The sequence below is a fragment of the Pseudorasbora parva genome, chromosome 15 (assembly GCF_024679245.1).
Source record: "Pseudorasbora parva isolate DD20220531a chromosome 15, ASM2467924v1, whole genome shotgun sequence".
NCBI classification, from domain to species: Eukaryota; Metazoa; Chordata; class Actinopteri; order Cypriniformes; family Gobionidae; genus Pseudorasbora; species Pseudorasbora parva.
Genome location: NC_090186.1, coordinates 26,695,386 through 26,715,979, shown reverse-complemented (window position 1 = coordinate 26,715,979; position 20,594 = coordinate 26,695,386). Strand labels below are relative to the sequence as shown.

The 20,594-nt window shown below is 37.6% G+C and overlaps 1 protein-coding gene across 6 annotated transcripts in view; it reads left to right on the top strand.

The window, feature by feature from the left end:
• Window positions 1–20,594, top strand: part of sipa1l1 (signal-induced proliferation-associated 1 like 1) — a 109,224-nt gene that overhangs the window by 69,993 nt on the left and 18,637 nt on the right. For 5 of the 6 annotated variants that reach the window (XM_067417501.1, XM_067417500.1, XM_067417496.1 and 2 more), the window contains 10 exons: window positions 1,175–1,305; window positions 2,042–2,230; window positions 4,162–4,336; window positions 5,226–5,329; window positions 5,909–6,066; window positions 14,262–14,841; window positions 15,492–15,766; window positions 18,290–18,580; window positions 18,712–18,861; window positions 19,074–19,198. In XM_067417501.1, coding sequence (XP_067273602.1) covers window positions 1,175–1,305; window positions 2,042–2,230; window positions 4,162–4,336; window positions 5,226–5,329; window positions 5,909–6,066; window positions 14,262–14,841; window positions 15,492–15,766; window positions 18,290–18,580; window positions 18,712–18,861; window positions 19,074–19,198 — 2,178 coding nt within the window. The remainder of the gene's footprint in view (window positions 1–1,174; window positions 1,306–2,041; window positions 2,231–4,161; window positions 4,337–5,225; window positions 5,330–5,908; window positions 6,067–14,261; window positions 14,842–15,491; window positions 15,767–18,289; window positions 18,581–18,711; window positions 18,862–19,073; window positions 19,199–20,594) is intronic. The other variant, XM_067417502.1, reaches the window with a different exon arrangement.

Sequence of the window (20,594 nt, the reverse complement as noted above, 5' to 3'; positions counted from 1 at the left end):
CCTCTTGAAATGTTTTTCAAATGCATCACCACCAAGTGTAAACCTCCCTCAGTTTCTCTTGAAGCCAATACTGAAGTGACTTAAACTGCAGTTAATCGACTGGAAAATAGATAAAGGCTCCAGAAGGGAGCAGAATCTCATTGAGCCCCATGTTAAAAGAAGAAAAAGTTAAGAGAAAAAAAAACATGTTTACAGCTTGGTACAAGTTGTGGTTTTGGTCTATATAGTTAACTGTGAGGGGGGTGATTTAAAAAAAAAATTTTTTTTATTTTATATATATTTTTTAAATTATATTTAATTAATCCATTTAAATTATATTAAGCCTTAAAGTTCTGCATAATTAAGGGCATGGCAACTTTGAATGACGGGTGGACTGCCTCTGCTGTCACTATTAGCCGTTTGTCTGCTGTCTGTTAGTCCACCCACGTCCTGCCTCTTTGCCCATTTTCTGTTATCCAGGAGTGACGATGTTTGATGTGTAGTGACGTGCTGCCAAGATGGCAATGGCCAACTTTAGGCTTCAAAAATTCTCTATAGAAATCTACGCCTGATGTCATGCACACTACGTCCATATTTACTTTAACAGTCTATGGTCACCACGCATGAAAAACGCATTATATAATTTGACCAGTCAGCACAGCCATCTAGTAGACACTCACTGCTGTATTTTAACATTATTTTGAGTTCATGAAAAATCACAATCCTTACGATTCGCTTGAAAAGTAGAACATGGACATTTTCAAGATTGATCACGGTATAAAATCATCAGATCTCCCAGCCCTACTGTGCTATTTTTCAACAGTTCAGGCACGTTGATGTGAAGCTTAGAAGTTAATAAAAAGCTAAAAGAACTCTACCTCACTCTGGTGTCTACATATATTCTGCTAGATGTGCCATCCAAATGATTTGTGAAACATAATACCACCTGATTTCCTTCTACTTCCTATAAAAACTAACTAGATGCTGTAATGCTACTGCAACAAAAAAAAGAGAAGTTTATTACGAATTATCAGCATTGAAGTATTTAATCTGTTGATGAACTAGTTAAATCATTTATCCAACTGTTGCAATTCACTGTCGGACCCTAATGCAAATATTGTGTTTAATAATTATAATCTGTTATTTGTAATTTATTGCAGTTAATCATTAATTTAAAAAATATTAAATTCCTCAGAGCACTGGAACTACTTGGGTGTTGATGAGACACTAGGACCTGTAGCTGTCAGTATTCGTCGGGAAAAACTGGAGGATCACAAAGAGCACGGCCAGCAATACAACTACAGAATCATCTTTAGAACCAGCGAGGTGAGCGCTCATTCACACCACCAAATACAATTGGCATATATAGTTGTAGTGAGTGAATCAAACATGCATCCTTGTGTCTGCTTAGAGTTAATTCTAAGCATTTAGCAGTGAGTGAGATCCAGGTCTGACGCCCACTGCTATCTTATATAACATGCTTAGAGGCGAGTTCTCTCTGCTAGTGTTCGGCATGTATCACTCTGTGCCCTGAATGGCTTGTCACCATACTGCTTCTCAATCACACACTGCTTTTGACAGCAGCCTGGATGAATGTTAGACAATCTCTCTAATTATAACAAAAAAAGGCTCTTGCATATGATCTCTGCCTTTTGCAACATTTATAGAAACCCCTTATGATTCACTTGGTTTCTGATGGGCCTTAATAGCTTTGTGACTTAGGTGACGCATAGCCCAAATGGCAGTCTGCTATTTTGAGAATGGCAGGTGGGCAGACGTGGGTTAGCTTAGTATAAAACTTTTGTACCACTCATTACGGCACCTTTTCAGGTGTTTGAGATCTCTGATTCATAATGAGCAGGTACTAAAAGACAATAGCGTGTTGGGTTCTGCAATACCAAGTACTAATTTACTCAGAATGTCTCTTATACCAATATTTAACACCCACCTATTGAGTCGTGCCTGTAATTTACAAATATATACAGATACTGTATGTGTATTCCAACTCTGAATCAATAATACAAGCGCATCTCTGTCATATTTTAAATCTTTCTACCTATAGTTAACAACGTTACGGGGGTCCATTTTGGAGGATGCTGTGCCCTCCACCTCCAAGCATGGCTTGGCTCGAGGTCTGCCTCTGAAGGAGGTGCTGGATTACCTCGTACCTGAGCTCAACGCTCACTGCCTCCGACTTGCTCTCAACACACCGAAGGTCACTGAGCAGCTGATGAAACTGGATGAGCAGGGGGTATTATGATCTTGCTTTCCCTTACAATTGACAATCAACAAAAGTATTTTTTTTAAATTCTTTTTATAACTATATTTGCTATTATTATTTTAATTATCCTTATTTTTTTGAATTCTTACACATGGTATTCTTTTTTCTCATGCATATTGCTATTTTGATTTATTTCTAAGTAAAGCACGGTATGAAATGTGCTATACAAATAAATTTGCCTTGCTTGCCAACTGTCAATCATTTGCTTTTATTATTTAAGTATACAGTGTGTAATAATAGAAAAATACAAAGGGTAATAACAAATGCTTATCAAGAAATAATAATAAATTAAAAAAAACATTTAAATAATTATATGATATGCTGATTAATCCGAGTTAATCTCACAGATTTTTCACTTTATTGATTTCTTAATACTATATTTATTAGGGTTGTGCGCAATGACTAAATACATAACTGTTTAAACTGAATTTTTGCAGTCGACTAGTCTAAACCCACCCCCCACAGTCTGTATATGCATATCCATTTGAAAGAATGCTTAATATATGAACAGTCTAATATCATACTGAATAAAATAGGTCAAATATGTTATACATTATAAGCCGATTCACTCAAATAAAAGTTAGACCACATAAATCAGCACATTTAAAGTCTAAAGTTTTAATAGACAGTCTCAAATTTGTTCCATTTTTTTATTTAAATAATTAATTGTACTTTAAGGAATAGTTCACACAAAAATGAAAATGTGATGTTTATCTGCTTACCCCCAAAGGCATCCAAGATGTACCGTAGGTGTCTTTGTTTCTTCAGTAAACACAAATGAAGATTTACTTCAACTGTTGCAGTCTGCCAGTCGTATACAGCATGTCAAATAGGAATAGTTAGAGTTTGAGTGCTATGAGAGTAAAACACAAACATATGAATCTATATTAAACCCTGTGGTTCATGATGACACATTGATGTCTTAAGGCACGAAACGATCGGTTTGTCTGAGAAACCGAACAGTAGTTAAATAATTTTTTACCTTAAAGGGATCGTTCACCCAAAAATTAAAATTTGATGTTTATCTGCTTACCCCAGGGCATCCAAGATGTACCGTAGGCGTGTTTGTTTCTTCCGTTGAACACAAATTAAGATTTTTAGCTCCAACTGTTGCTCGTATAATGCATGTCAATGGGGTCTAATTCTAATCAGACCCCATTGACATGCAATATATGAACAACGGTTGGAGGTAAAAATCTTAATTTGTGTTCTACTGAAGAAACAAACACCTATATCTTGGATGCCCTGAGGGTAAGAAGATTAACATAAATAATGTTTTTGGGTGAACTATGCCTTTAAATACAACTCTGTACAAACGCTCGAGTGAGGTCAAATGTAAAAGATCCGGCATATCTCAATGGATACAAGCAGCGGAAGTGATTTCTTGCTAGTATCTCTACGCAATATTGCGTAATTTGACCTTACTTACAGGCAGTGATGACACAGGGAAGGCTGATGTACATAGATTTTTATTTGAGAAAATTATATAAATACTGCCCATTTTTTTCACACAAACTGATCGTTTAGTTAGTGTCTTAAGACATCAATGTTCCGATGTAACAATCAATTGTTACGAGCCGCAAGATTTAATATGGATTCAGATGTTGTTTTTACGCTCATAGCTCTCAAACTCTATACTGTTCCCATTGAGAGGCATTATATGACTGACAGACTGCAACAGTTGGAGTTGAAGATCTTCATTTGTGTTTAACTGAAGAAACAAAGACAACTACATCTTGGATACCCTCGGGGTAAGCAGATAAACATAAAATTTTCATTTGAGGGTGAACTATCCCTTTAATTAGAACATTAAATTGGCGGAACAAATAACTGGAAATATAAATTCATGTTACTCCTGTTTGTCCTGGGTTGACGGTCTTTCTTTGCTATCTCTTGTGCAGCTCAGTTTCCAGTTGAAAGTGGGAATCATGTACTGTCAGGCCGGCCAGAGCAGCGAGGAGGAGATGTACAATAATGAGGCAGCAGGTCCCGCCCTAGAAGAGTTCCTGCAGTTGTTGGGGGAAAGGGTGCGCCTTAAGGGTTTTTCCAAGTACCGTGCACAACTGGACACTAAAAGTGAGTCTTATCATCTCGAAGGTTTTTTTTAATTACTACTGAAGCCTGAAAGTGGTATTGTGTGATTTTAAAACCACAAGTAGCTAAAGGGCCTAAACGCTTGAACGTGTGAATCTCTGTTCTCCTGTCATGTCAGTCTAGTAGTTTATAGGGCTAGTTAATTAATTCTAATAGGATCACACTCAAATGAGCCTGCAGCTCGTTCTAAAGATGTCCGTCCACTGTCAACGGATTATTGACAATCAGAGGTTGTGTTTAAATTAGAGCCATCTAAACACTAACAATCACCTCCTGTTCTTTGCTGTAGTTTGTCTTGATTTGAACCCCAGAGCCAATATTTGAGACCCAGCCATGCATGCTGTGCCTGGCACGCATGCTCCACCTCTCCCCTGTGACTATGAGGAATATTGTCTCTGATCACAAGCATGCTTTTAATTCCATTTATCAGACTGGACACTTTACCCCTGACATTCCCTCCCTCCGCCCTCTAGTGTGGTCGAGAAGGGGCGGTGGAGGTGTCAAAAAGCTTTGATCTCAGCTTGACGGATTAGGACGCGGTTTCACAGTCAGGTGGAGTACAGAGATCAAGAAGGAGGTGCTGAGGAGAAGATGAGTTTGTACCCTCGTGTCTCTGAGGCCATTGTGCAGAGTGACAACTGCAGTATCCTGTTTGTGAACAATAGAAAAAAAGGGGTCCTATAAAAGAGCGGCAGCCATATGCTGCCCTAACAGGTCAAAGAGCATTAAATAATTGAGAGTGTATGATCAAAGGCTCTAGACTGTGTTCCCTTCAGACAAAGCGGAAATCCTTCTTTATTTTACAAAAGAAAGGCGGGTGGTCATATAAGACCTGTAAATGAAAGGCTAACACAAGCTTTTTATATTTCAGCGGACTCTACTGGAACACATTCTTTGTACACAAATTTTAAAGACTATGAGATCATGTTTCACGTGTCTACAATGCTACCCTACACACCCAATAACAAACAGCAGGTAAGCTGCCTAAAAAAACCTCCATTTACAATAATTTAACTTTTGCCTTTTATTTTCACATACACTAATGTTTAAAAGTTTGGGGTCAGTAAGGTTTTTTTGTTTGTTTGTTGTATTTATACTTTTCTTATTCGTCAAGGATACATTAAAGTGATCAAAGGTGGTCATTATAATGTTATGTATATAAAAATATACTTTTTCAAATAATTGTTCTTTTGAACTTTGCTCATTAAAGAATCTTTAAAAAAAATTAAACTTTTTACAAAAATGATTTAGCAGCACAACATTAATATTGATAAATGTTTCTTGAGCACCAAATTAGAATGATATGAAGGATCATATGACACTGAAGACTGAAGTAATGGCTGCTGAAAATTCAGCTTTGCCATCACATGAATAAGTGACATGTATTAAAAAAGATCAGTTATTTTTTAGTTGTAATTATTTTTCAAAATTTTACTGTTTTTACTGTATTTTTGATCAATGCAGCCTTGATGAGCCTTCTTCAAAAACATTGTACTTTTCCCCCAAACTTTTAAACGATAGGATATACTGATCTTTGTTGTTTGCACATTATAGCTGCTTAGGAAAAGACACATTGGAAACGACATTGTCACAATCGTCTTTCAAGAGCCCGGAGCAAAGCCTTTTAGTCCCAAGAACATCCGCTCACACTTTCAGCATGTCTTCGTGGTTGTACGAGTGCTCAACCCATGCTCTGAAAATGTCTGCTACAGGTGAGTCAATTTGACATTATTTTTAATGCAAAAAAATTCCAGCAGCTATAGGCAAATGTGCCAAAATAGGGCACCACACTGTGGTTTTCAGATTTTGGCAGCAACAGTGCTCAACACTGTGTGATACAGTGTTACCACTGTGGACCAGTGTAGTAATGAATCCGTTAAAAATACTTGTTCATATCATCATTGAATACACCAGAGCAGTTAATGAATTAACATCTGACTCTCTTACGCCGCATTCACACGGGGCGTAGGCGTTAACGCTTTCCATTTACTTTAAATGGATGACATCATCCGTTGCCAAACTGAATTGTTGGTTCCGTCGCTTCGCATCACTTCACTCATGTTGCAAGCGACAGAAGTTAAAGATTTCTCAACTTTTCAAATGCAGGCGCAGGCGTAATCCAATCAGATCGCCATATGCAAATATCCTAGAGCAGACGCGAGCCAATTACTGCTCAAACAGTGAACCATCCAGGCGCAGCTCCTGGACCAGTACGTGATATTCTCTCCGCTGTCTGCGCTTTTTCAGTATTCGAGCACCACGTCGCCTGAGCCTGTGCAGTGCACAGAGATGTATAAAGTACTAGAGATCAAGACTTGAGTAAAAGTACAAGTGCTTTATCAAAAAAGTGACTTGAGTAGAAGTTAAAGTGCTCTTTAAGCACCACACTTAAATAGAAGTACAGAAGTATTCAACATTTTTTGTACTTAAGTATTACAAGTAGTTTATTTAAAAATGTACTGAAAGTAAAAGTATTGTGTTATGTAGTTATTAAAGAAAGAAGTCAAAAGAACATCATATTTCATTACCAAAAAGTTTATTTTGACTTATAGTCTAATTTTCTACCATTTAAAATTGAATACAATTAATAGCTAGCTAACAACTCGCTTTGCACTTTTTTTCCTGTTCTCACCTCACTCCAGTCTAAACTAGTAATTTTTCTACACATTGTCATATAAATAACCTGAAAATAATGTAGTTCATTAAGATTAAATCTTACTAACCAAAGCACACTTATATTCTTACTTCATGAGGTGTTCTGATTAAATAATTTGTTTGTAACACATTGCAATATGGTTTGGTTAGTTACCATTAGATTAGTTCCGAACCTTTTTTCAGTCATGGCACCCTTTGAAAATTATCTACATTTTGAGGCACCCCCTCACATACGTTACGCTAGAGGTGTAACGGTACAGATTGCTCACGATTCGGTTTGTATCACGGTTTTAGGTTCACGGTTTAAAGTTCACGGTTTCAGTATGGTTCGGTATTTGTTCAGGAGAAAAAGGGCTACTGTCAAATAAAAATAAAGAAAATAAGAACAAATAACTTAAATACAAGCAGCAGCACAAATACATACTATTGAGCAAAGATACTGATAAAATAAACAATACTTTTCAGTTTTTTCAGGTAGGTCTAACATTAGTTTTTAGGTAGAGAAATTGAATAAATTAATCAAATGTAAAATAACTGAATATTTAACTGTTTAAATTAAAAATGAATCATTATTAAATGTTATGTCCTTATCTGTTGTTTGACATTAAACAGACAGCAGTAAAGGCTGCCTCTTTAAGGCAGCTTGCAAGGATAGTTGTCGTTTTTCTGTATAAAGTTCTCTTAAGTCATACAGACTATGTCTGCTTGGATACTCATCAATATGTACATGTTGACATACTTTTTGTGTGAATTTGTCTGTTCAAGTGCAAGATTTGAAAGAGAACTCAATTTTTGCGCGCTGTGAGCATAGACTGTAAAATAATACGGTCTGTTAGACGTGTGTGTGCTTTGGTATGAGTGCACAGAAACAGATTTTCTTGCTCGCACGAGTTCTCATTAGCGTCTTCTAGCTCTACATGCGGAGGATGGCGATGACTTGTCATATTAAAAATATGTTTAATATTCATATTTAACATGAACATTTATTTACAAAGAGAGACCGTTTTGCCCATGTTTTTCTTTTATTATCGCTGTTGTTTTAGCCTACTGTATAACTGAGGATCCAGCACGTGGATCCATTGACAGAAAAATACTTAAAGCATTATTTTCAAGTTATAACCCATATTAAAGACGGCACCCCGGTTGGGAAACACTGATTAGACTATGAACTAACCATGATCAATACATTTGTTACATTAATTTTTGTAAATCTAATAAAAATACAGCTGTTCATTGTTTGTATGTTACTTCACAGTGCACATTAAATATAATAGAGAGCAAGACAGCGCTCGCGTTGCTGGACGGTGAATGTGCGCCATATGCACCTCACAGCTAGCCTCAATTCTAGTCAGAATATGAGTCTGAAACTGCTCCATTGGGCTGTGATTATGGGGCGTGTTTTAACCGAACCAGGAAAGACATCAATTGGATAGACCTACAACCAATCAGAGCAACGAAGCGACGCATTGTCAAATGTCAACATAGCTCAACTGCACTGTGTTGCCAAGTCCACGTTTTTTTTCCCCGCGGGTTGTTGTGACTTTTATGTGATATACCCATGAGTGCGAATTTTACCAGGCAACCTTGCCAAAATAACACACAATTTACCCCCCAAATGCCATTTTCCCCCCGGAGAACCACCCAAGAAGCTATTGTTTAGGGCTAGTAGTTGGTGGGTTTGTTGTAAAAACTTGGCAACCCTGTCTGCATGCGCACTGAAATCAGGCTGGAATACACAATCTTTGCCGGTGTTGTAAAAAAATAAAATAATTTAATGATACACAGAGTACTTACCCAACATGATCATTTCTGAGAGAAATTGTGAAGGTGAATGCATATACAAACAAGCTCTCCAATTAGGATTCGAAAAAATATAATCCAAGCTCCTTTGATGACGTGCATGATTACGTTACTGTTGATCATCTGTCCGTCATCGTCTAAAGCCCCTCCTGATGATTTCATTGGTCCGAACAGTTTCTGTTCGGGGATAATTACTACTCTACGGAGCAAGGTCAGGCCGTACTGCCCGGCCTAAAAAATGTGTGGGCGGGGCTAAGTTTGGCTGGCATCCAGGCTACCTCACAGCAGTTATTCTATTCTACGTCACTCACCGAACAAATATGGCTTTGACGGCAAAAAAAAAAAAAAAAAGGGCAGAACGGGATAACGCGCGGTTTTCTTGAAACGCTTGAATCGCTCAATGATGTGCCAGCTTCATCAAACCTGGCAGTGGTAAATAATGGTTTGGAATGGAATGATTCATAGTATTTTTTATAATTGTAACGAGTAACTATGCAGCACATAAAAAAATATCAGAGTAAAAATTAAGTAAAAGTGGAAGTAGGAGAAAAAAATAATACTCTAGAAAAGTACAGATACCGCCTTTTAATACTTAAGGACAGTAATGAAGTAGTTCTACTTCGTTACTATACATCTCTGGCAGTGCAATGACAACAACTACGGCCAATTGCATTCGCACATACAACCGAATCGGCATCCATTTCGTCTCACAGACTAGCTGTCAATTTTCTTTGCTTTTTTGTGTTGTGTTGTGGTCGAAGCGGCAAGTAATGTGATTGGCTGTTGTCACAATGACGATCGCATCAGCTCCAAGCTTCAGCCACACCCTCCATCAAGCGTTAACACCCCGTGTGAATGTGGCGTAACGTAGGTGTTAACGCTTGATGGAGCTATATATACACGTTTGGAACACATGAATTCAATGATTTGGAAGGATATATCCTTCCAAATCATTGAATTCATGTGTTCCAAACGCTACCATACCAATCCTATGGATTAACAATGGGATTAGATTAAAGTTCATGTGCATGTAAAGGCAGGCATCCCAAAACTTTTGTATGTGTATATATGGTAATTTGGTCATTTAGATTATATATATATATATATATATATATAAATAATATGCTCTGTTTTTGGTACTTATTTTTGAAGAAATACATTTTTTTTCCTGCTCGCGGTGGGTTATGTTCTCGCTTGATGTCCTCTGGCCAGCTTATTACTCTTGTCGTACAGCACATTACCCAGGAGAGCACTGCTCTTAACCACTTCAAATGAGCTAGGCCTGCTTAATTTCCTTCTTGCCTACTGGGGGCTGTTTATCAGTAGGATTTGTTGATCGTTGCACTGCTTGCAGTTCAACCTTGAAAGTGCTACTGTGAGTCAAACAAAAGACAAAATGTGTGCTTATCTGAAGCAAACGGGCAACACATGATATTGATCATTGATATCTTCATTGTGACTTACTCCCTTATTCTTTCATTCGCATACTCGCTTGCTCCCTCTCTCTCTTGCTTGGTTTGTGTTTTGCCTCATGAAACTAATAGAGGTTATAATTGCTGATGGGCCTCATTGTGTGTCGTCTTAATTATACCCAGTAGGGAGCCTCATAGCTGTTCAGCTCTGAAAGTACAGAAGTTACAAAGGCCCGTCCTAACTGAGCCTCTCTGGAACAATAAGCTAAACGGAGCACATAACAAACGAAAGCGCTGCATGCACACCCTTGCCAACTGTCCTCTCCTAAGAGGGGCTTGATGAGGGCCTGCCGCTTAAACCCGACAACCCTGCTCCTCCTTCCCTGGCGGACTTCCTCCCTCCTTCCCTCCTGTAGCCCCTTCAACCGCAAACTGAATTCTTCTTGTGAGCTTCACTTTTCCTCAGCTGTGGCCACTCTTATTATATTAACCTGCTTGGACTGTTTAGAAAGGAATTGGCATGGAAGTCAGGAAATGGATCAGGTGGGTTTAGTGGGTCTTGGGTTTTCACTTGTGATCGTGTAGCTTAAGCGTGGCTGTTTATTTGTGTACGGTAAAAAACCAGCATTAAGGTTGATTAAAGGTGTTTATGGAGAGTTAATGATTTATATTACCTCCTGTTGTTTTATTAGCTGCAGTTGGGTGTACTGAAGTGGTTAACATTGTTCGCTGCGGCCCTTTGATTTTGACAGGCGACCTCTGTTAAAGTAGATGTTAATACTGTACAAAGTGGAAGCTGTAAAACAAAATTTGTTTTGTTTGTTTTTGGAGTCAGTCTGTACAAAAAGTGCTTCCTACATCACTATTGTGTGGATGCGAGTTCTACAGTGACACAGCAAAATAAATTATTGTGACTGCATTCTGAATCATGTATAATGGAATCTACAAAATATTAGCCTTTTCCCCTTTAAATTAGAAGCTGAAATATTTAACATGATAACATATTAGTCTAACATATTACTTGGTCAATCTGTTTGAGTGCACTACTGTTCTAAAGTTTGGGGTCAGTATTTAAAAAATAAATAAAAATATTCAGTAAAAATACATAAATTGATCAAAAGTGACATTTGAAGGTTTTTTTCTTTTCTTTTACTTTTTCTTCAATAAACAATCCTGAAAAATGTATTATGGTTTCCACAAAAAATATGAAACTGCGCAACTGCTAACATCTGATGATGATGATGATGATGATAATAATAATAATAATAACATTTAAATTATTCTTGAGCACCAAATAAAAATATATCAATGTTTTCTGAAGGAACGTGTGAGACTCAAGACTGGAGTAAACTAAACTAATAAATAAACAAAATTTCAGACATAAATTTTAAATTATATTATAATAGAAGAAAATTATTTTAAATTTGAAAATATTATTTCATAATATGACAGTTTTTACTGTATTTTAATTGAATAAATGCACCCTTGGTAAGTATAAGAGACTTCTTTCAAATACATAAAAAATCTGACGGCTCCCAAACATTAAATGGTAGTGTAGCTACTAGCTACATACGGTATTTTACTTAAGTATATGATCAAATATGTTACAAAATTTTTTTTTAGTATACTGTCATACTCGCAATTAGTGTGTGTGGAAAAGATTATCTTTTCAGCAACAGGAAGCTTACAGTGTGAGAACTCTGCTCTATGTATGTGATACTTGTGCACCTGTGTATTTCTGAGTGGGTCAGGGTGTTATTTGCTTGTGTGGAGGTTCTTTGGTTCCTTGCTGTGGGCAGTGGATGCTCCACCAACCCACACACCGTGTATTTATACTTCAGATATGTAATCCAGTTTGCCTCTCCATCTAAGCCAAGGGGGTCGACTGCAACAATAAAATCAGTCCGCTTGCTGGTAGTCACTGAATAAATGCTCAATGCCCAGAAGTGTATTATGTTTGGATAGATTGTGCACTGCGTAATTCTGGCTTTTGAAAAATGTTGACAAATGACTGTTATTGTCTGCACACTCATACGGAGTTTGGTTTTGGGTGCCATTGATGAAGCACAATTGTTTTTATTTGTTTAAAGGTCCTGTTCTTTGCGATCCCATCTTTCAAACTTTAGTTAGTGTGAAATGTTGCTGTTAGAGCATAAATAATACCTGTAAAATTATAAAGGATAGTTCACCCAAAAATGAAAATAGTCATAATTTTCTCACCCTCATGTTGTTCCGAACCGAATGAGTACCTTTGTTCTGCTTAACACAAAAAAAGATATTTTGAAAAATGTTTGTAACAAAGGAGATAGAACAACCATTCACTACCATAGTAGGGAAAAATACTGTGTTAGTGAATGGTTGTTCTATCTGCTTGGTTACAAACATTCTTCCAAATATCTTATTTTGTGTTCAGCAGAAGTAAGCATGAGGTAGAGAAATTGAATAAATTAAACAAATGTAAAATAACTGCATTTTTAACTGTTTAAAATAAAAATTAATTATTATTAAACTTACAAAAGCCTTTCAATCAAGAGCAGTGAGGGTGAGTAAATGACAGAATATTCATTTTTGGGTGAACTGTCCCTTTAAGCAGAAAACAATATAATGAAGAAAGATTTAAGATAATGAATTAATGGTAACTGTAAATTTGATAAGTTGTTTCAAATTTTTTGAATGTGGTTATACTGTGGTTTTTGGACCTGCAAATACCATCTTTTTCTTTGAAGTATGTTAGAGTACCATAGCCTAGAAATCTAGACGCACCCTAGCGCCAGCAAATCTAATCTAATCGAACACCTTGATGTGGGTCTAGCTTGTCAGGCTATATGTTTCAAACAATACCAAGTGTTAATGGTGAACGGTGTTCTGTGGGAAACACCCATCCCATTAACACTTTAGTTTAGCAGTTTAGCGCTTCCATTCACTTACAACTCTTAACAACAATTCATCACTGAATGTTTATTAAAAATGTTTTTTGTTGTTGTTGTTTTTTGGATGTTCTATGTCAATACCATCCTATTCTTTTGAAATACATTAGAGTATTAAGTAAATATTATATATGAATATGTTGATTGTTAATTACCATGATGTACATTTAAAGATGTGTAATATATTTTTATTGAGTTTTTATTGGGAACAAGGGTGACAACTCAAGGCTAATTTTTTGTGGGCATCAAACCAGCAACAATCTTGATTTCCAGTCATAGTCTTAATCAAGTCTGTGTTGTCGTCTCTGCAGGCAAAGAAAGAAAACAATATGACTGAATTAGATATCAACAAGTTTTTCATCTCAGTCTGTACTTCAGCAAGCTGCTGGTACTGCGGTAGAGAAGTTTATGTTGTAAGGAATTTGCAAGCTCATTTTTCTACCACACACGTACATGTTTCCCCTTAGTGTTTTTACAGACCAGGCCCACGCACAGACAGCTGAATTTTATTTGGCCTCTCTCTTTATCTCACCAATGGTTCTAACTTCTGGCCCCCACTTTTCTTTGTTTTCCACCTCCAGTATCAATGTAAAATCAGGCTAGTGGCTCTCTTTAGTCCAGCCTCATTACTGCTATGGCTGGCTAGTTGCGTATGAGTTCCAAGCATACCAGACAGAGCAGGAAGCTTTAGATGTCCATTCCAAAGGCTTAATGAAAAGGAAAAAAGCGGGGGAGAGATGAAGCAGCAAGGTAGAGAAGAAAGGTTTGAACGTTCATAATGTTCTTGTGTGGCATATGAGGGTTTTGTCCAAGTTTACTAGCACTGTGTGGAGTAGTCAACAGCATAGTAGCTATCCCTGCCTTTTTGATCATTTCCTCCCATTCCCATTTGGCAAAGTATTTGATGTCCCCACTGCCACACTTCACACTTTGAATCATAATTTTCATAGCAGCCACATTGTCTTTGGAATGAATTTCACTCGTGCATAAACATGAGGGCCTTTAGGGAAGTTTGAGAATGGTTTGGCAATTATCTTGTGCATGTGATGAGCAATTTGTCTCATTGTTTGATATCTTCTCTCTTGTTTCCCTCCATTATCCCCTCATTCACAGTGTGGCAGTGGCTCGCTCACGAGATGTACCTGCCTTTGGACCACCTATTCCTGAGGATGCTACATTCCCGAAGTCCACAGTCTTTCGAGATTTCCTTCTGGCTAAGGTTATCAATGCTGAAAATGCAGCTCACAAGTCAGACAAGTTTCGCGCCATGGCCACTCGGACGCGGCAGGAGTACCTGAGGGACCTGGCTGAGCGGCACGTTACGAGCACTCCTATTGATCCCTCTGGCAAATTTCCTTTCATTTCTCTGGCCCACAAGCGCAAGGAGAAAACCCGGCCGTACCTTGGTGCGGAGCTGCGGAGCCCAGGAGCCATCACCTGGCCTGTTTACGCAGAGGACCATGGAGCCGGAGGAGAACTGGAGGCCCTGCTGGCCATTTCAAATGACTTTCTAGTGCTGGTGGACCCAGAAGCCAAGGCTGTTGTCTTTAACTGTGCCGTCCGAGATGTCATTGGTTGGACGCTGGGAAGCCCTGCTTCCATGAAGATCTACTATGAACGTGGAGAGAACATCTCCCTGCGGTCCATCAATAACAACACAGAAGACTTCCGCGAGGTTGTCAAACGTTTAGAGGTAAATGTGGAGTTCCAGGTATCATGACAGATGGAATTATATTTTTTATTTTATTGTTTTAAATAATGTCTCTTTATTTAAATTATTTATTTGATAAAATTATTATTTTTTTAAAAGTATTTGTAATTTAGTGAGATACAACATATGGATCTGAGAGCTTGTCTCTTGGTTCTTAATCATTCTTGTTTAGTACCCAAGTGGGATCAAGCTTTGGGAAATGCTCAAAGTAGTTTTGAGGGTTGTGTTGTGTGTTTCATCATGTGAGTTAATGGGGTGTAGTAGAGAGCCTTTGCATAACTGTGCAGTGGCTTGAATGTACTCCTGATTTGGCCCCCTGCCCATTATGTCACTCTTCAAGTGCAAGAGCTGTTGCCATGGTAACTAGTACTCTGCGAACTGAATGCTCATGATCTCCATCATAGTCATAAAACATATTAACAGAGTTTTCTTTATACTTTGGGGAAAAGGCCTGATCCTGATTTGCAGATGGGTACAATAGCATGTGATAGACATTTCTGATCCATTTGCCTATTTTTGATACGTTTGTGAATTCTTAGTAGAGGACATGTTTCTAGATTGCATAAAACTACTTAAGAATCAAGATAAATTGTGTCAGACAATTTATTTCAGTCTTCCCTCCTTCCTCTCAGCACCTAACTAAAGGCTGTGAAACATCTGAGATGACCTTGCGGAGGAATGGCCTGGGCCAACTTGGCTTTCACGTTAACTATGAGGGTATTGTGGCAGAGGTGGAGCCTTACGGCTATGCCTGGCAAGCAGGGCTAAGGCAAGGCAGCCGATTGGTCGAAATTTGCAAGGTGGCTGTGGCAACACTTTCACACGAACAGATGATAGACCTGCTCCGCACCTCAGTCACTGTGAAAGTTGTCATCATACCACCCCACGAGGATGCCACACCTCGCAGGTAGGTCTTGAAGTATCAATCAATGGTTTGATTAATTATTTCTTGACTCAATCCTGGTGAATAAGTAGCAATTATTTTTGTCAAGTATAAAAGTAAACCACTCATTCCAAGTTTTGCAACAAGACAACAATACAAAACATTGTACCTTTGTGCCCACACATGCAAACCAAAATAGATGAGATCCGCCTTCCCAGTCTAGGCTTGCCTGCAGGCTCCCTGCCAACCTGAAGGTTATAATGATCAGGGTCTTAACTACAAATCATCAGACCCACCAGATTTTTATTTGCGTTGACTGTTCTTTTTTTCTTTACTTTTTTATACAGTGTGGTGGTGCATTATTTTATTATCCTAAGAAAACATACCATTTCCATTTTTGACAGTTTATATTTTTATCTAAACTAAAATCTGACACTTCTCTGTGTCTCTTCTGGGTTTTAAACAATGAGAGGAAAAAAAGAGGAATTGAGCCACTAAAGAGGTATGAGCTTACATAGGAGGTGCTTGAGGTGCTTATTACTTAAAGTGCCCATATTTTTGAAAATTGCCTTTCATGTAGTGTGTGAAATAATTCTAAGTGAGTGAAAGTATCCTGCAAAGTTTTAAATCTGAAAGTGCAGCATATATAAAGTTGTTCTCTCAAAAGTTAGAGTTGAATATGAGTCAGTTAAACAAATCTCAGTCCTGATGGTGAGGAATTACAATTTCACATAATCTCATAATGTACCTCAGACTGAGTAACGTCCTGCTCAAGGTTCGGGTTGAATAACTAGTTCTTCCAATGTTTCGTCATTTCTTCGGACTCGCGCTGGGATTGATGTAAAATCTATGTCATCGTTACTGTCTTCACAGTGTGTACAATATCTAAGCTTTTAGGAAGCCTCCGGACGAAGCTGGGGTTCAGATAGGGTAGACCAATCACAACAGACTGGGGCATCTGACCAATAAGAGCAGAGTAGGCTTAAGAAAAGGAGGGATTTAGAGAAACTGATTAATCCATCAAGTTGTTAGAGAATCATTGATCCTTTTGAATCAAATTAAACAGTTTTTTGGCTTTAATACATTTAAAACTGTTGATGGAGACCTCCAAAACTAAATTCGGAAACTTTAAAATAGCAAAATAGGGGCTCTTTAATGTAAAATCTGCCTATACAGGTACATATTTGTGGCCTGCCTATGTTTATTCCAAGTTGGTTTTAATTACAAGGTTCACTCAGTGGTTGTGCACCATTGATAATTCAATTGAGAATGCCTTTTAAATTTGAATTTAAGGAATACTCAAGTTTTGTTTATAAAGCCTTGGGGTTTATAGGTCTTATTGTAATATAGGCCTATTTTAAATTTTTAATATACATTTCGTAACTTTTGTGCACTAGGGTGGAGTAACATTTCCACAAACTATATCTTATATTGCTGTCTCCTGTCTATATTTAAGATAGTAAAGAGATGTATACTACATTAAAGTGATAGTTCATCCAAAAATGAAAATTAGCCCATGATTTACTCACCCTCAAGTCATCCTACGTGTATATGACATTTTTCTTTAAGACGAATACAGTTGGGAGTTATATTAAAAAATGTCCTGGCCCTTTTTAAGCTTTATAATTGCAGTGAATGGCTGTTTCTGACTGTTTGTGAATGGCTGTTTGCATCTATCATAAAAATAATCCACATAGCTCCGGTGGTTAATAAAGGCTTTCTGAAGCAGAGCGATGGGTTTGTGTAAGAAAAATATATCCATATTTAAAACTTTAATAACTAAAATAACTAGCTTCTGGAGGACAGCCTATGCAAGTCGACTTAAGCAAGCTTCGACGCCTCTTGCGGTTCAAACAAATAGGGCTGGGCAACAATCTCAAGCCCCTCTTCTCTTATTGAAATCCTCTGGCATTTTTTCTTTAAAAATTCTAATTTTAGATCTCTAAATCTTGACCGGTGTTTCGTTTTGCGCTATCCTCTGCACTTCCGCGTTCGTCAAGTCGTCTGTCGAAAGTTACTGGTAGTTAAATTGATCATAAGTGACAGTAATTTATATAAAAGTTATGTATTCTTGTATACATGTATATTTGTGTATATAATGATGAATAATTTTACACCGATTCCTATTTCTAATAATTGCTTTTCTTTTTAATCGTTTCCATGAAAATATTGAACCGAACAACTATTTACTTTGATAATAAGAAATGCTTCTTAAACACCATTAAAGCATACTTAGAATGGTTTCTGAAGGATCATGTGACACTGAAGACTAGAGAGATGGCTGCTGAAAATGCCTCTTTGCTACCACAGTAATAAATTACATTTAAAAAAATAGAATAGAAAACTTTACAAACACACTAATATTTCACAATGTTACCGTTTTTACTGTATTTTTACCAAATAAATACAGCCTTTAAAAAGACAAAGACATTTTTAAAAAATCTTACTTTTATCAAACTTTTTAACGGTAGTGTAAATGGCTAATTTCACCTTCAAGATCAAGTCAAATGCTATTCATTACCACTAACTACTAAATTCGTCTTATAGGGGCTGTTCAGAACTGCATCGCATGCCAGTTGTTGAATACAAGGGCAGTAATGAGAGCGGCTCATTTGAGTACAAGTTTCCTTTCCGGAGCAATAACAACAAATGGCAACGCACCTCGTCCAGCCCACAGCAGTCCCTCACCGCCTCACCTCAGAGTCACAGCGGGACCCCGAACCGTGCCGTCAGTCTGGGGGCCAGCATGGGCAAGACCCTCTCTGCAGAGCGGCCCGAAAGAGCTGCTGCCATACCCCGCAGTGTGTCCAGTGATGGCCGACCCCTGGACTCTAAAAGGTGTGAATGATAGCTGCTTTTTCGGAGTAGCGCTTTTGCTAAGTTGCTTTTCCCCTTCATTTTTTGTCCCTTTCTTCCTGTCTCTCGTTTATCTGTATTTATGTGTATTGCTCTTTTTCTACCTCTCTCAGGATGTCTCCAGGTTCTGAGAACTATGCCCTGACTTCCTCTCTCATGTTGGGCCGCTCGCAGCACAACCGTAGTTCCCCCAGTAACCTCTCCTGTTCCAGTGACACAGGTTCAGGCTCTGCTCACTGGAGGCAGAAGTCCATGCCTGAGGGGTGAGACTCTACAAAAAACACCTCCTCTTACTGTCTACCTTTCCTTCATCCTTGGTTTCTTTTGAGCTCTTAGCTGTCCATCCCTTAATCATCTAGTCATCTCACCACTTTATCTGTTCAAGCTTTCACACCGCTTTTAATGACAAGATGGCATTGATCGTAAAATGATGCATGTGATTGACAGCGTATACATGTTTATGTTTACATTATAGATTTGCACACAACAGGCACTCTCCTCTCCCAGCGGAGCGGCAAATGGTGCCAGAGGGAGGAAGCAGTGGCAAGTCAACCCCCAGCTGGCCCAGAGTGGAGGACAGCTCTGACAGACCACCATCAGGTCAGACCACACTCCATCAGTGATGAATTATTAAAAGAAAAGGGGATTAAATGCAAGGTGTCTGAAAGTGAGGGGAGGAGGAGATCAATGAGGAAACACTGAATGAATGAGCTAAACAAATCTATTAACTGAATGAAATACTGAGGAGAATGAATGAAGACAAAACTTCAGAAGAATGACAGTGAATATTTAAAAACTGGCTTGTTTTGAAGCGTATGATGACAGAAATAGTGCTGCTGATGTATTATGGGTTTAGAGGCCCTCCGTGCTCGATATTTGAATTAACTGTGATTATAGACTTTGCTTCTAGACTCGTCAAAACAGGATGCCATACATGCAAATCTCAAGACAAAAAAATCAGTTTTACCTTTTTTTTATCAGCAGCACCACGTCCTCTTAGCCAGTTTCAAGCATTTCTAAAATCAGATGCTTTTGCTAAACTCGAGTTAAAAAAAATTGCATAGGTCATGGGTATCAAAGCAGATTTTCAGATTTGATTCAATTCTGAGTCCATTTGAGTCGAATCTGATTCATTTAACCATATTTCAGTTGTCCATTTTGCTTACATATAAAATAATTGGTCTATTATTATTATACAGGGAATATTTTGACTTAGTACATTTAAAAGATTACCAACAAGGCCAAAGAGGGCTGGGCAGTATATCAAGTTTGTACGATATATCGATTAATATTTATTTAGAAAGTATATGGAATAAGGCAATACTTTTCCGAAAAATAGCGGAGGATGCAAAATGAACTGATGCAGGGAAAGGGTATAATCCAATCTGTCCTAAACATGACACATGCTTTATATTAAGGGCTTCAAAATAACTGCTAAGATATAGTTAACATGTAATTTATAGTTTAACCTCTTAACCCTCGCCCTGCTCTGAGAAATAAATAAAAAAATGACATACCCCAAATAAAAATGTCTGCAGCTCTTAAACCCTATGGTCTATATCCATAAATGTGGTCTTATTTTAAACTAGACACTTTAAATTATGTTATTCAAAAGTCATAATAACTCAAAGTAGTATAGGGACAGATTAAAACAAGGGGAAATATGCATGTAAGTGACTCACGTTTTTATTTTTTTATTAATCCCTTATGGAAAAAATTTTTAGATTTTAATTTTAATGCCCTGAAAATAACCTAAATATAAAACTGAATGTCTGATCATGCTTTGATTAAAATTTGAGGACGATTCTCTCAAAAATGTAGCTTCTGTAAGCTTTTATGTCAAAAAAGACTGGGCGTCCTTTCAATAAAGTCCAATTATATTAGAACATTTGTGTAATAGTAAAGAGTATTTTTTATTCAAATAAATCTGCAATAAACTGCTAATTATAATGCATTTGCAGTCCCTGATAACTAAAACAACTATTTACAGAATTTA